Below are 13,545 nucleotides of genomic sequence, written 5' to 3'. Positions count from 1 at the left end.
TTATCTAGATAATTACTAAAAAGATAACGATTTTTTTATCTTAGATAACCCCTAGATACCTATCCACATTTTCATCTAGATAAGATAAAATATAAATAAATATTATCTAGATGAAATATCTAGATAAATTTATCTAGATAAGTCTCAACACTGATCATAACACCTATAATTTGAGTTGCTTATGATGAATAGACTTTTAAAGCCATATACATAAATGCATTTGATGTGAAGCACTGTTCACATAATATATGTGAACATTGCTATGTTCTAGACGTTATTGCGAGAGAGAAATACATAGAATGTCAAAATGTTAGCGCGTTTCGTCCGTCAAGTATGCTGAGGTGGATGGGTTAAAATTCAACCGACTCGGCGTTTCACCGTTAACTTCCGTCAACAACATATATTATTGATAACTATTTAGGTAGTTAAGTGCATACATGCTGGTGTGTGTGTGTGTGTGTGTGTGTGTGTAATATAATATACCTCTGCTATTTCTGCGATGTACATCGGGACGGCGGTAAAAATGATACCGACGGCGATACCAGCCAACACCCGGGCCACATACAGCGAAAAGATACCGGGCACCGCGCCGATGATGATCCATGAGATGGCCGACAGTATCATGCTCAAGAGGATCGTGTTCTTGCGACCCAACCGGTCCAGCAGGAGTCCGGCGAGTATCGGCCCGATGGCCGCGCCTAGCGTCACCAGCGAGCCCACCCAGGAGGATTGGTCGCTTGAGATCTTCATGCCGGTGTCGCCGTTTTCAAGCTTGACCAGAGTCGGCGACGACCACGTGAGTGCGCAACCGGCGGCCAGCGCGCCCATGTTCACTGCAAACGCGACACACACGATTAATTAGGCATACATAATAATAGTAATAGAAATATTTTGTTTTAACGGCAAATTCGTCGAGTCCATCCCAAAATGTTTTTTGTTTGCAATGCCAACTTTATTTCGGGTAACGGGTAGGTTAGGTACCTGGGCATATTGCTATATTATGTTTTTCGTCTATAAAAAACGAATTCATCCAAGGAAAAAATTAAATCTAAAGTGAATTCGATGATTATTATATTATTATATTACAGACGTGTACTCTGTACATTCATGACGTGTGTTTAAATTAAACTAATTTCCGAGCCGGCTTCATTATCATTATAAGAAACGGGGTTGACATACGATAAAATAATAATGGATCCGTCAAACGTGAAATAAACTACAAAATATATATTTTTCGTGTGAGACTATTGTAACATGATATAATATTATGATTGTAAGACAATTTATAACACGTCGTGACTGATGGTTTACGAAAGGTTCGATTCGTCAGTGTTCCGAGGTAGGTAATAGGTTAAACTGTATCCGGTTATAAGTCGAAAACTATATTGACATCTTGTTTGATATTATCGAGTCTCGATTCAATCCTACGACACTGTACCGTCCAATAATGGCCGATGTCGATAAATATATTATATTTCTCCGTTTAAGCTGCACAAGCCACGTGGTACGCGTCGTTTCGTTCACGCGACAACCACAATATAATAATAGCCTACAATACTGCTCTGGCTCAGAAGTCAGAAAGAATGTACATACTCAACCTACATACGGGTATATGGCTATATTACTCACCTACGTTCGATTATTATAATTGTATTACATAGATGCGATGATTTTAGCCGTACAACAATTTAAAGATATAATAGTATAAATTAATCATTACGATCATTCATCGTAATCAAATCTTCAACTAAATATTAATTACAGTAATTTTTTTTAAATCGTCAAACCCCAAGCCCCCCCCCCCCCCCCCGGATCCAAGGTTTAATAATCTGAAATATATACTTTCTCAGACAAAATCCTAAATATTACAATTTATTGTGATCATATTTGTATATGTTTGATAGAATTCGTTACCAATGGAATTCGACATTTTTTTAACCAACCTTGTTATTTGTTTATAATTGTTATTATTTTTTTGTGTAACGCCGCGGTGCTGCTAACTCTATCTACGCTTGCAGGCAACAATTGTCGGTGGCATTCCTATTCATTTTAATAACCGATTACGCCTCATGTCCAATGACGAGCCAATGACAAAATCACATCAGCTAAACAAAGGCCATTGCCCATTGCTTGGTACCAGATATTGTATCAGCTCATATCGCCCAGTATTGTGGCTTGACGGTGAAATAAGTGTATTTATTATTTTTCAACAGCGGCAATTATCTATTTTAATTTGCATTCTCTCAGCCCGTAACAAGTGTTTATTAGTGAACGGTTTTGGTCTATCGTCACGTATTCGGGATAGCAAAATTGGGATGTTTACGGTTTTTGTCAAAACCAATTTATTACGCTTGTTTACGATAGAGTTGTATTGCTTTTATTTATATCTAACTATAAATATTATGCTACTTATGCTATAAGTATACTGCGATATAATATATATGCAACCGAAATGTTAGATAATGTCAGAGGTTCCAGGTGGATTACACTATGGGATACCATATATGTAACATGAATACTTTAAAAACAAAAATCGCACCTCAATAATATATTTTGTCGTACTAGGTTCATCGCGCTGAAAACGACAACTTAAAACTGACTATCGCGAACTATTCTATTGTTGCGCAGGAACTCGGACGTCGGGTAGCCGGTAGATAACGAAAAAAATCGTTTAAATGTCTATTACAGTGGAAACATGTATGTATAACATATTATATAAATATTTTTACCTAGTTATTATAATATTATGGGAGACGGTCGATAAAACCTGGGATCTCTCCTTCTATCTCCCATTATCACTCTATCTTTCTCTCTGGATCAATCTCGACACGCGCTGAAAATCTGCAATCGTATACGAATAACTTAAAAAATAACACCTCAGCTATTGTCAGTGGTATACTGTTGTGAAGAACTTCTCGCACTTAAATATACCGTGGTCTTAGCGTAGATTATGAGTTTCCTCATACTTTTAAAGTAATTTCCCCGGGTTATCCGCATAGTAAAATATTCACTGCACTGCACTACTGCAGTACCATTAAAATATAGCTTATTAGTTATTACTTTTTCCTATATCCAGAAATCTAAAATGTCTATATTACCTTCTGGCAATGTTGAAAGCACACAAAAGCTGTATAGAGGTTAGTGCAACGATCTACTGTTGAAAAAAAACCTATTTAATAACCGTAAATAATTATAATAAAAAAAATTATATCGTTGTATACCTATCTTTGCACAGTAAATAATATGTTGTCTCCCCTTTGAATATTTACTTTTTTTATTCGCGTGGCATATTTTAGGGTACCTATTTAGATGAAATGTGCGTTGTCCGGCTAAAACGTCATATATGTATAATATCTATATTTATATTCTATTTGTAATAAAAAAATTGGTCTTAACGATTAGAGATAAAACGCACGAGACCAACAGATTATTATTATGGTTATACCGCGTATTAATAATGTGCCTAAAACAGATTATTTCAATCGCCCGATATTATAAACACTATTTGTATTGCATTATAATATATTTTTTATTATTAAAATAGGTTACCTTAAGACATTTTACAGCACTAATAAAAGAATTAAAACCCTACGCATATTCTTTTAACTATATTACAGTACTAAATTAATAATAATCGTAATATATTACGGTGTATTAAAACTTAAACCCATTATTATATCAATAATAACGAGTAATTACGCGCAATTTTTATAATAAAATGTCCACAAGGTGATGGCAAAATATACACTAAAACATTTAATATTATGCCCAAACATAATAATATGTTCACTGTTCACCCGTTTTGTTATGGCACTCGTAATTTGTTGTAAACATTTAGTTGACGCGACGGGTATTATATAGTCATAATAATATACTCTCATAGTTCTTACATTTTAGCATAAAGCAGTTTAATATGATGTCAGGGCGTGTAATTTTTAATAGTTATGTATAATATTTAAAAACTTGTTAAATTGATGTTTGATTTCCGTTTGATACACAAATCAATAATACATTAATATAAATATGACTCGCGTGTTTCGTATTCAGTATGGTGCCAGATTCCGAATTTGTGAACAATTTATTTAAATTCGGTGGGTTAGATCAACACATTGTGATATAATATATTAAGACAATATTTAATATTGTAATACTAAATACCTATAAGCTATGTATCATAATTTATTGGCATAAAATTAATTTTTGAGTCAAGTTTAATTAATAATTGTATTAATAACATTTTATTTGATTGAAATATGAACAGTAAAATAATTGATTAAAATGAAATGGTTTATTTCTTCATCAAACATGATCGATTTAATAAGCAAAAAAATCTGATAATAGTAATAATTAGGTTGTTTTATAGCGAATATTTTTCCGATTAGAGATTATAATGCACATATTATATATTATTATAATATCATATTATGCGTATTGCGTCAATCAACGGGTTATCAAATTAATGAACAATATCATTCCTATGAAATATTTTTAGTATACAAATAAAGTCCTAACCAAAACCTAACCAAAATAAAAATAAGAAGCTAATTATTACGAAAAAAAAAAAATGTAATTTATTTATAACTAAAAACTAACCCAAAATATTTCTTTTTACTCAGTAAATTCTGAATTTAGCAATTGTCTGTTTTAATATTATTATAATTTTAGGGAATCATTAGATATTCAAATTATGGTTCAACATAATAACGTTAAGTCGTAAGATATTAAATAATACAGGAAGTAAAATAAAAAATGTAATGAAAATATTAATGATTTAAATTTGTTGATATCAAAATTTGGTTTGTACATAATTTTATAATATAACAACATTTTCAATGTTAATTATAGTGTATTACGGTATTTTTGTGTGGAGTATATTAAATATAAAGTTAAACTAGAGCTAATTAATACTTGTTGATACACGCTTTTAAATATATAATAATATACATATTATAGTGTAAGGATTTCAAATACTAAAAAAAATTAACGCAAATTTATACTGTAATAATAATAGTATCATTTCTGCCGTTATGTACGCATGTACCACTGTCCATTTAAAATATAAATTTATATTGTTAATATGAGTTGTACCGACGCAACTATTGCAGTTAAACTATCGGTTTTAATGACGTCGAATTACCGAATTATAACATATTGTCTACACGAGTATTATAATAATTTAATAATTCAAGACGTTTATAATATCTTTTTCTAGTTATAGCACAAACGAAATTAATGAATTCATGGACGTTTTACTAATTCTACAACTTTTACCATAAAATATAATGTCCCTAATGCAGCCAATGCAAGTATACTATAATATGAATACGAATATGTTTTAAGTGTATAGAAAATAGTATAAGATCCAAACGAACGAATAATCTTGTTTTCATTTTGGAAGGTCCAGTGAGATGTATAATATATTATATTATACAAAGGACAACGAATAAGATTTTACGATTTCTTTTTTTATAATGTACTTGGCGCTCTTTGTGACCCAGCGTGATCAGTTTTTTTTATATATATATTTCTGTATATATATATATACAGACATATTATAATCCTACGTTCAGCGCTCCCCACTATACTCAAAAATAAAGACTACACCTTGGGGGACGCTGTCTTGCAGTGTATATAGGCATATTTTCGTTTTAGAAGATGCAGCGTATATATCTTTAAGTTGTCGTAGATTTCCTGTTTCGTTTTGAAAAACTGGTAAAGTAATAAATTACGAAGATAAAAACAACAAGTTAGGCCTACCTACCTACACATGCATTATACAAAACGAATCATTTTAATCAACCGACCCAACGTGGAGTTATCCAAGCATTAAAAATAATAAAATGTGTTTTTTTTTTATATATATACTAGCCTATACACCTTGATATTTTATAACACCACATGCCATAGCAGGCAAGTCAGAGTAGAGATTTTTAAATAAAAAAAAATATGTAGGTAGTACGCACATCGAGGGTTGAACAAAATTATAATCATTTATATCGTTCGAACCCCAACACAATATTATAATACATTAGCTGGTAGTCTATATACCGTTAGTAGTTGGTAAGAAACTGTGTACAATATTTATTTTTATTTGTCTGATCGTATTACTTGCATTTCCGTCCTCAAAGTTGGGCAGTCTTGTAAAGTACTTAAATAAGAGTATTCATATAATGTTCAAATACTTTTAAATAGCATCTGTATTCAATATAAAATACTAACTTTCAACTACTTTTTCTTTTTAGTTTATTAATATATTATTGTATTATATTATTTTATATTTTCAATTCAATCGTGTTAAAAAAAATGTATACATGTATGTGAGAAATGCATGTGTGCATTTGAGTCACAAAATATAATCTATATAAAAAAATATAAAATATTTCAAATTTTCCAGAAATATAATTGTATATACTTAATATGAGATAGATAGTATATATTTATAAAAAAAGTAACTACTATTAATGAATATCTTCCATCTGGACAACTATGTAATGCGTAAGGTTAACGATAATATAGGTACTCGTTTTAAGTAACTATTACCTATACCCAACCGATAGTATTAAAATAGCTTGACTGAGTAAACAAATTAGTTATCGTTATGTATTACACGTATAGTTACATCAAATTTTACGGTGTAAAATTATCTTTAAAATAATTAATGTAAAACAAGAAAATGCTAAAAAAAATCAGTTCAGTTGGTTTATAAGGCATAGTAAAATGTTATGTAAAATATTTGAAAGTAACAGCTGTAATTTTGTACTCAAATAATTTTTTTTACCGAGTATTCAAATACGTATTTTAAATACTTGTCGAAATAAGTATCTATATTTTAACTACTATATTACTTGAATACTTTTAAAAAGTATCTTTTGCAAGATAGTTGTTATGTTGTTGGGTAACCCATTGATAAATATTAGAAGCACTCAGAATAGTTAAGTACGACGTGAAGCTGTGAGCTGCGGTCAACCACGTTCATAATATAATTGGTAGGTAGCCCGAGGTAGGTAATTAGTAATTACTAATTATAAAATAAATTTAAAAAAAATTTTTCCCGACGAGTTATGGATACACACAAAATATTAACTTTCATAGATACCTACAATGGGTGGGGTAGAAAGAAAAATACGCAAATTTTGTTTCTGTTTAAAATATTCTGCGCAACAAGTGCATTTATACTGCCTATAGGTAAACATACTACTGGATGGTTTTTTTTATAAATATATGACCACAGCACAGTCTGTACAACAATTAAAGTCGAATCGATTGAATACAAATTAATAAAACCTAACAGTCACGTTTTGAAATAATATTATTTCACAGATTTATAAATACCTACATAAAACATTATTAACAACGACATTTTTGTTTTTGTATATCTGTGACAATTCTATGTGTTGAAAATATTATTATTAAATTATAAAAAAAATAAATACATATTCTTTATTTCGATTTAATGCAACTATGCAAGTCTATGTTATTTGCAGTGCATTCCTTTCCAGACGCATATAAAGAAAGATAAATGTTTTCGATCAATATGCATAATTTATAAAGATACCAACATAATATAAAACACGGTCAAGCTTACTATTCGACGTCCATATTTTAGTTAATCGCTATAATGTTTCAACAATATTTTTACATTATGTGTGATTTAGGGTTTACATCTTTGCCGACAACTGACAACCAAAGTTGTAGGAATTTAAATTTAAAAATAAAATCTCATATGTTATTGCCACTGCTTGCGTTCAAATAATATAAACAACATTTAATTTGTTAATATAATATAAAATTATTATTTATTTTTTTTGCCCATAAATAAAACAATCTGAGAACGAACAAAAAGAAAGTTAACCGTTTATATTGAGAAACCAATTCGTTTTGTATATGTTTGAAATAATGACCCAACCAGAAACGTTCCGCACCGACTATTTATGTTTTACCTTAACATGAACACAATATCATACTTATACATATAGTTACGGATAAAAAAAACATTTTCAAAATCTATATAGGGTCAAATAATTAAATACTAGAGATTATTTTTTTTCTCATTCTAACAACGAGACCAAACCTATACTGTATTATAAAATAAATTAATTCACAAAACACTTATATTTTTAAACGCCAACATTCTTATTGTACGACGCGTCTAACGCAGTTTGGTTATCCTAATATTATTTGTTTTTAATTCCATCTCTATCATAGAGTTGCTCATAAAATCATCTCCACTTTTAACGAGTTGATTTTTTTCCCTAATTATTCGTTTAATTGGTAGGAAATATCAGGGACCAATATGGAGCCCGTATAATATTTATTGACTTTAAACGGAATGTAAATGGTAAGAAATATAAGACACTAAAATGTCTCTAAATTGCTGTTGGAGTTATTATAGATATGTTGTTAAAACATTTTTGTTTCGGAACAATTATAATACCTAGTCATACTATCATTCAGAGTTTAAAACTACTATTTATTGCACTAAAACAAATTGGTAAAACCAAATGCGTAAGATATTTTAAACCGCACTAAAACGGAATGTAATGTCCCATAGAATAGGAACTAATTATTGAGACTTGCATTTTTTTAAATTTTTTTTTTAAGCTTAAGAATTGGATATGATTATTTTAATTTTAAATACTTTGAACACTCTCCGACGTGGTGTTTAAATACGTAAATGTGGATGCACAAAATATAAACTAAAAACAAAATATGTGCCTTCGATTTTTGTAACGGAAATCGATGAAAATAGCTTTGTGAAAAGTCAAGAGATCTGCCGAAGAAGAGTTAGTGAAAATGATACTATACGAAAAAAATTATGAACTCGACCATTTCTGGGGATTTATACCTAATATTATCATATAGGTATTATTAAATCGTGAAAAAAACCTAATTAAAATCATAATATTATATCGTAGCGCTTACCCGTGCATGCGGCCAGGTAAAGGTTGAGCGAGCTGCGCGGACGCTCGGAATTCGATTTCATGGCGGCGGCCGAGTTGAGTTGCTCTTGTCCTTGTTGTGGTTGTTGTTGTTGTTGTTGCTGTCGATGGCGATGCGGAGCTTTGTCCCCGTTGGAGAGCGATGCGCGAGTGCCGTCGTCCGCCGTCGGCGCGTCGCCTTCTCGGCTACCTGGGCCGGGCGAGGCCCCTTCCTCCATCAACGTCTCCAACTCCATGGGACCTGCGAACTGCGGCCGCGCGTAACCAGACGTCTTCCGCCGGGGGGGACCGCCGCCTCCGCTCAGATTCAACCGGTGTGTTTGCTGGGGTTGCGGCTTCGGCGGTTTCCTATATCGTACACGACAATACTATATTAAAATATTAAAATAAATACCAAATCGCGATAATATTAATATCATACTGGATCACGATTTGGATAATCTCTCGATAAAACATAATATTATGATGACGTTATAAATAATAATATAATATTGTGGTATTATTATAATGCTCGTAACGCGACGGTATTAATTTCGTCGAAACCCGAAAAATGAGACAACTAAACATTTATTAAGGTTTATATATAGGCTTATATATAGGTGGAGCCAGTATACGCGTTCTTAAGATTTCCAATGAGTAATTATAATAATATTTCAAAAATGTTTAATAATGGCTACGAAAACTATTCAGTATTTCCTATACAGCGCATACCGCGGATGGTACTTACTAATATTAGTAGTCCATATTTGAGCGACTGTAAAAGTGATTAGCAATTAACGATTATTAGTTCACATTTTGTGTTTTTTAAGCCCACCTGCGTATCCAGATTCTAATAATATGAAAAAGGTTTGATATACTAAAAAATAAAGTAATTATCAGTGTATAATTAAAAAGATAATACCGATTACTGATTATTATAGTTAAAACTCCAGTAAGTTATATCATTATACCAACGATGCATAATATATATTTATGATATATGTGGATTCATAATACTTCATTACTAAGGGTGCGTAAAAATTTTAAATCATGTAAAAAACAGTAAAAACACCTTAAGCTTTAAGCTACCTACAATCAATCAAAACTTAGCTGTTTACATTAATTTTTTTATACATACGATTGTATAAAAAATTAAGTTTCAGATTTTTTAATCAAAAATTCGTTTACAGATTCATAGTAGAGCATTAAATGTATTGGTTAACAATGAGTTTTTTTTTACTCTTTTATAGCTGCTAAAAATACTATAATCTTGTAAAAATGCCCAGGTATTTTCAACTAACTTAAACTTAAGAAATTAAAAAAAAATTACAAAAAAAGAGCAATAAAGTAAAAATATTCAGATTCATAGAATCATTTGTACCTCTTAAATGTATGTCGGCATTGACTTAAGTTAATAACAATAATATGGGTATTGTAATATTATAAAAAATTATATGAAATATTTGGAGATTATAAAATATCTTTAGAAATGTCCAAACACGCTCGTATTTGAATTATTTGAATCAAATTTAACGCATCCAATAGAATGAATACAATATTATTACTTACTTAATGACAACGACAACTTACACTCTAAATTTAAGCTATACAGCAGAGTGACTTTCCAGATTTTATTATTTTCAAAACTACAGAGAGGGCTATTTGATTAGAATTTTCTGAGTAGACTTATGATATAATACTACTATTACGCTGCAACACTGTTTATCGATTGGTCATTTGTATATACACAGCACAGACCACGTGTATGTACTCGGGTATATCACTTCACACACACTATAAATAAATGTTTTTTGAAGTTCAGTAAAATTTCGTGTCAACGCTCTTCAGAGCCGTGCTGTTTATTTTGCGAACAACGATATTATAATATAATATAAATATTATAGTATACTCACAAAGTACACAAAAACAACTGATGATGGTAAAAATAACACTATATTTGAAAGTAAATAAAATGTTTTGCAAACAACAATAATTTATAAACACAAATTAATAAATGTTCCGTTAGAGTCTCAATGAGTACATATTTGAAAATATGAAAAAAAAATTATTATCACATGTTAAAATAAATACATTTTAAAATAAATTTAATTTTACTATAAATAAAAATTGCATTGTTATAATAATATATGAGTAGGTAGGTACTTGTAATTTCATACCATACTGTTTCTACTAAACCGTGAGATTAATTCTATGACGTGTTTTTTTCTTAAAAAATAAGTTCAAAAAATATATGTTTTATTTTATATTCTCCAAATAAGTTTACAAAACGGCAAAAAGTATTTTGATTGGGTTTTAATCGTGTCGGGGTATGCGACACGATTCAGATGTCATTAATTTAAGTATTAGTCGTAAATGCTTCGGAGTAATCGATAAGATATTACTAATTGCACGTGTAAGCAATTTATCCCTGTATCCATTTATAATGTTTTTCCCTAGGCAGTTTATTTATTTTTAACTTATATAGACTGAATTTTAAGTAATTTTTTAATTGTCGATCGCCGGTGGTTGCTTAACTTGTACGTGCAGGGTCACGAGTTCTGGTGGAATGGTATAGTGTATTATTATTGGAATATATTAAAATAAATTCCAAAAATGTAGAGAATAAAAATCATAATAGGTACATAAAAAAGAAAATAAATGCAGAAACGCGTAGATAATATTATATTGTTTAATGTTGTGCTCATATATGATGTGTTACACAATATTCTGGTTTGATAGTTCGTACACAGTCCTTACAAACTTTAGAGCGTATCACGGTGAACGACATCCGCCGTTATGTTATACTGTGATTCTATAGGCCATGTTTGAGACCTATTCGATGGGGTAAATTAAATACGAGTAATACAATAATAAAGCATTTTCTTACGCTTGTTTTTAAAGCATTAAAAAAGTGTTTCCGACTAAAATGTATGTTAAAACTTTTTTCATAATCGTCCCTAAGGTTCAATATTTAAAACCGAACAGTGCCGGTCGATCATAGTAGGTATAATGTCATATTATATTATTATGGTCAATGTGGTCTTAAACTATATAAAGATGCAGACGTTAATCGATCGTATACGAATACCATATCGTACCTCACATAACGTAGAAATGTATTAATAATAAGAGGCGTAAGACGTAAGAGTCGCAGGTCTTAGTACCTAAGTGTCACATCTGAAAATTAAACGACGGTGTCTATAACACGTATCTAAATAATATGTGTTTGTATACGCCGATGTCTATAATCATTGTATGCAATATACACATTATATAATATATGTATTATACATTAATATAAATCACAATATGTTAATGAACACTAAACGTTTTTTCGCGCTTCCTCCGGTGCAATATTCGATCGACCGCAAAGTATAAATATTATAATATTATTATAGGCACGTATAACATTTTCTAAGTGTGGATACCGGAAAACCACGACGCTAACAACGTTCCAGATTGTAATAACTGCATCCGTCGTACGGTTATGGAACTTGTAAATCGTAATGGTCGACGATAATGATTGTAATGCGATATTGCACATGCGCTGGCGACAGGTTAAGTGCGCGAGGCCGCCGCCGTCAGCACGGAATTCCACGAATCTCAGATACATGTTTTGGCAGATTGGCTATATATTTTTAACGCGGATGAGGTCGGTCGAAGATGGCTGTAAAAAAAAAACGCCGACGGAAAGCCCAACGCAAAAATTTCGCACTTTTTTTTTTGGTTGTGCTTTACTGTGTTATACTACGTTGCTATTTATATTATTAACCGTATCGCCATCCGAACGGTTTAAAGTTTATCGTAACGGAACTATAAGCCGTGCGATTGTAGGAATGCTATACAGGCGAATATGAGCTAAATATCTACAGAAATCACGTATTAATTACAGTTGTAGGTAATTGCAGGCAGCACATTACGCAAGCGACACTCAACATTACTTGTTCGCCGTGTAAACGTACTGGGAAAATTCCGAATTTCCGGACCGTTCGAACCAGCTTAGGACGCCGGATGACGGTCGCTCCTCGCGATTTTCGAGCAAATAATAATCAATAACACCGAAACAAATCCTGCACGTAACCCGCGGTGATAAAAGGAGCGACTAAAATAAAAAATTCCAATCTCCAATTTACTCTACAAACATAAGTAATAATTAACAGTTAATGACATGGTAGTTATATAGTCGTGTTGAACGTTTGGAAACATAAACAAAACGATATACCTACCAATTTTTCGTCGTTTAAATCGAATTCGTTCAGATTTTCAGAATATTGCGCCTATGATATCGATTTTTCGAAAATATCTTTTAAACGTTTCTGTAATACGCACATTCACCGGTAAATTAGTACTTATAGGCTATAAGGTTAAACATTACTCAATAATATTGTGTATGCAGAGATTAAAATTGCTTTTCAATAATAATTAAAACGGTTTTATTATTAATTTATTACACATAGGAGATATACTTTACGTCAATACAATTATTATATTACTCTATTTTTTTCAAACTTATTTAAATATTTACTACTGATAACGTTTATAAATTATCGTTGGTTTAGTTTTTATATTGAAGATACCACAGGTACCTACTATATGCATGACGTCATATTAAATAAATTATAATATA

General features: G+C 30.9%; 1 protein-coding gene across 1 annotated transcript in view; it reads right to left on the bottom strand.

Annotated features, from left to right (window-relative positions):
- The window catches only part of LOC100163094 (facilitated trehalose transporter Tret1), a 13,554-nt gene extending 4,248 nt beyond the window's left edge, over window positions 1-9,306 (bottom strand). Inside the window, exons 1-2 of the mRNA XM_029491658.1 lie at window positions 8,923-9,306; window positions 484-833 (exon numbers count right to left, since the gene is read on the bottom strand). Of these exons, the coding sequence (XP_029347518.1) occupies window positions 484-833; window positions 8,923-9,175 (603 nt within the window). The 5' untranslated portion in view covers window positions 9,176-9,306. The remainder of the gene's footprint in view (window positions 1-483; window positions 834-8,922) is intronic.
- Between the last annotated feature and the right edge of the window lie 4,239 nt (window positions 9,307-13,545).

This window comes from Acyrthosiphon pisum, chromosome A3 (genome assembly GCF_005508785.2).
Source record: "Acyrthosiphon pisum isolate AL4f chromosome A3, pea_aphid_22Mar2018_4r6ur, whole genome shotgun sequence".
Lineage (NCBI taxonomy): Eukaryota > Metazoa > Arthropoda > Insecta > Hemiptera > Aphididae > Acyrthosiphon > Acyrthosiphon pisum.
The sequence above is the reverse complement of the archived record's forward strand: the minus strand, read 5'-3'. Positions and strand labels throughout refer to the sequence as shown.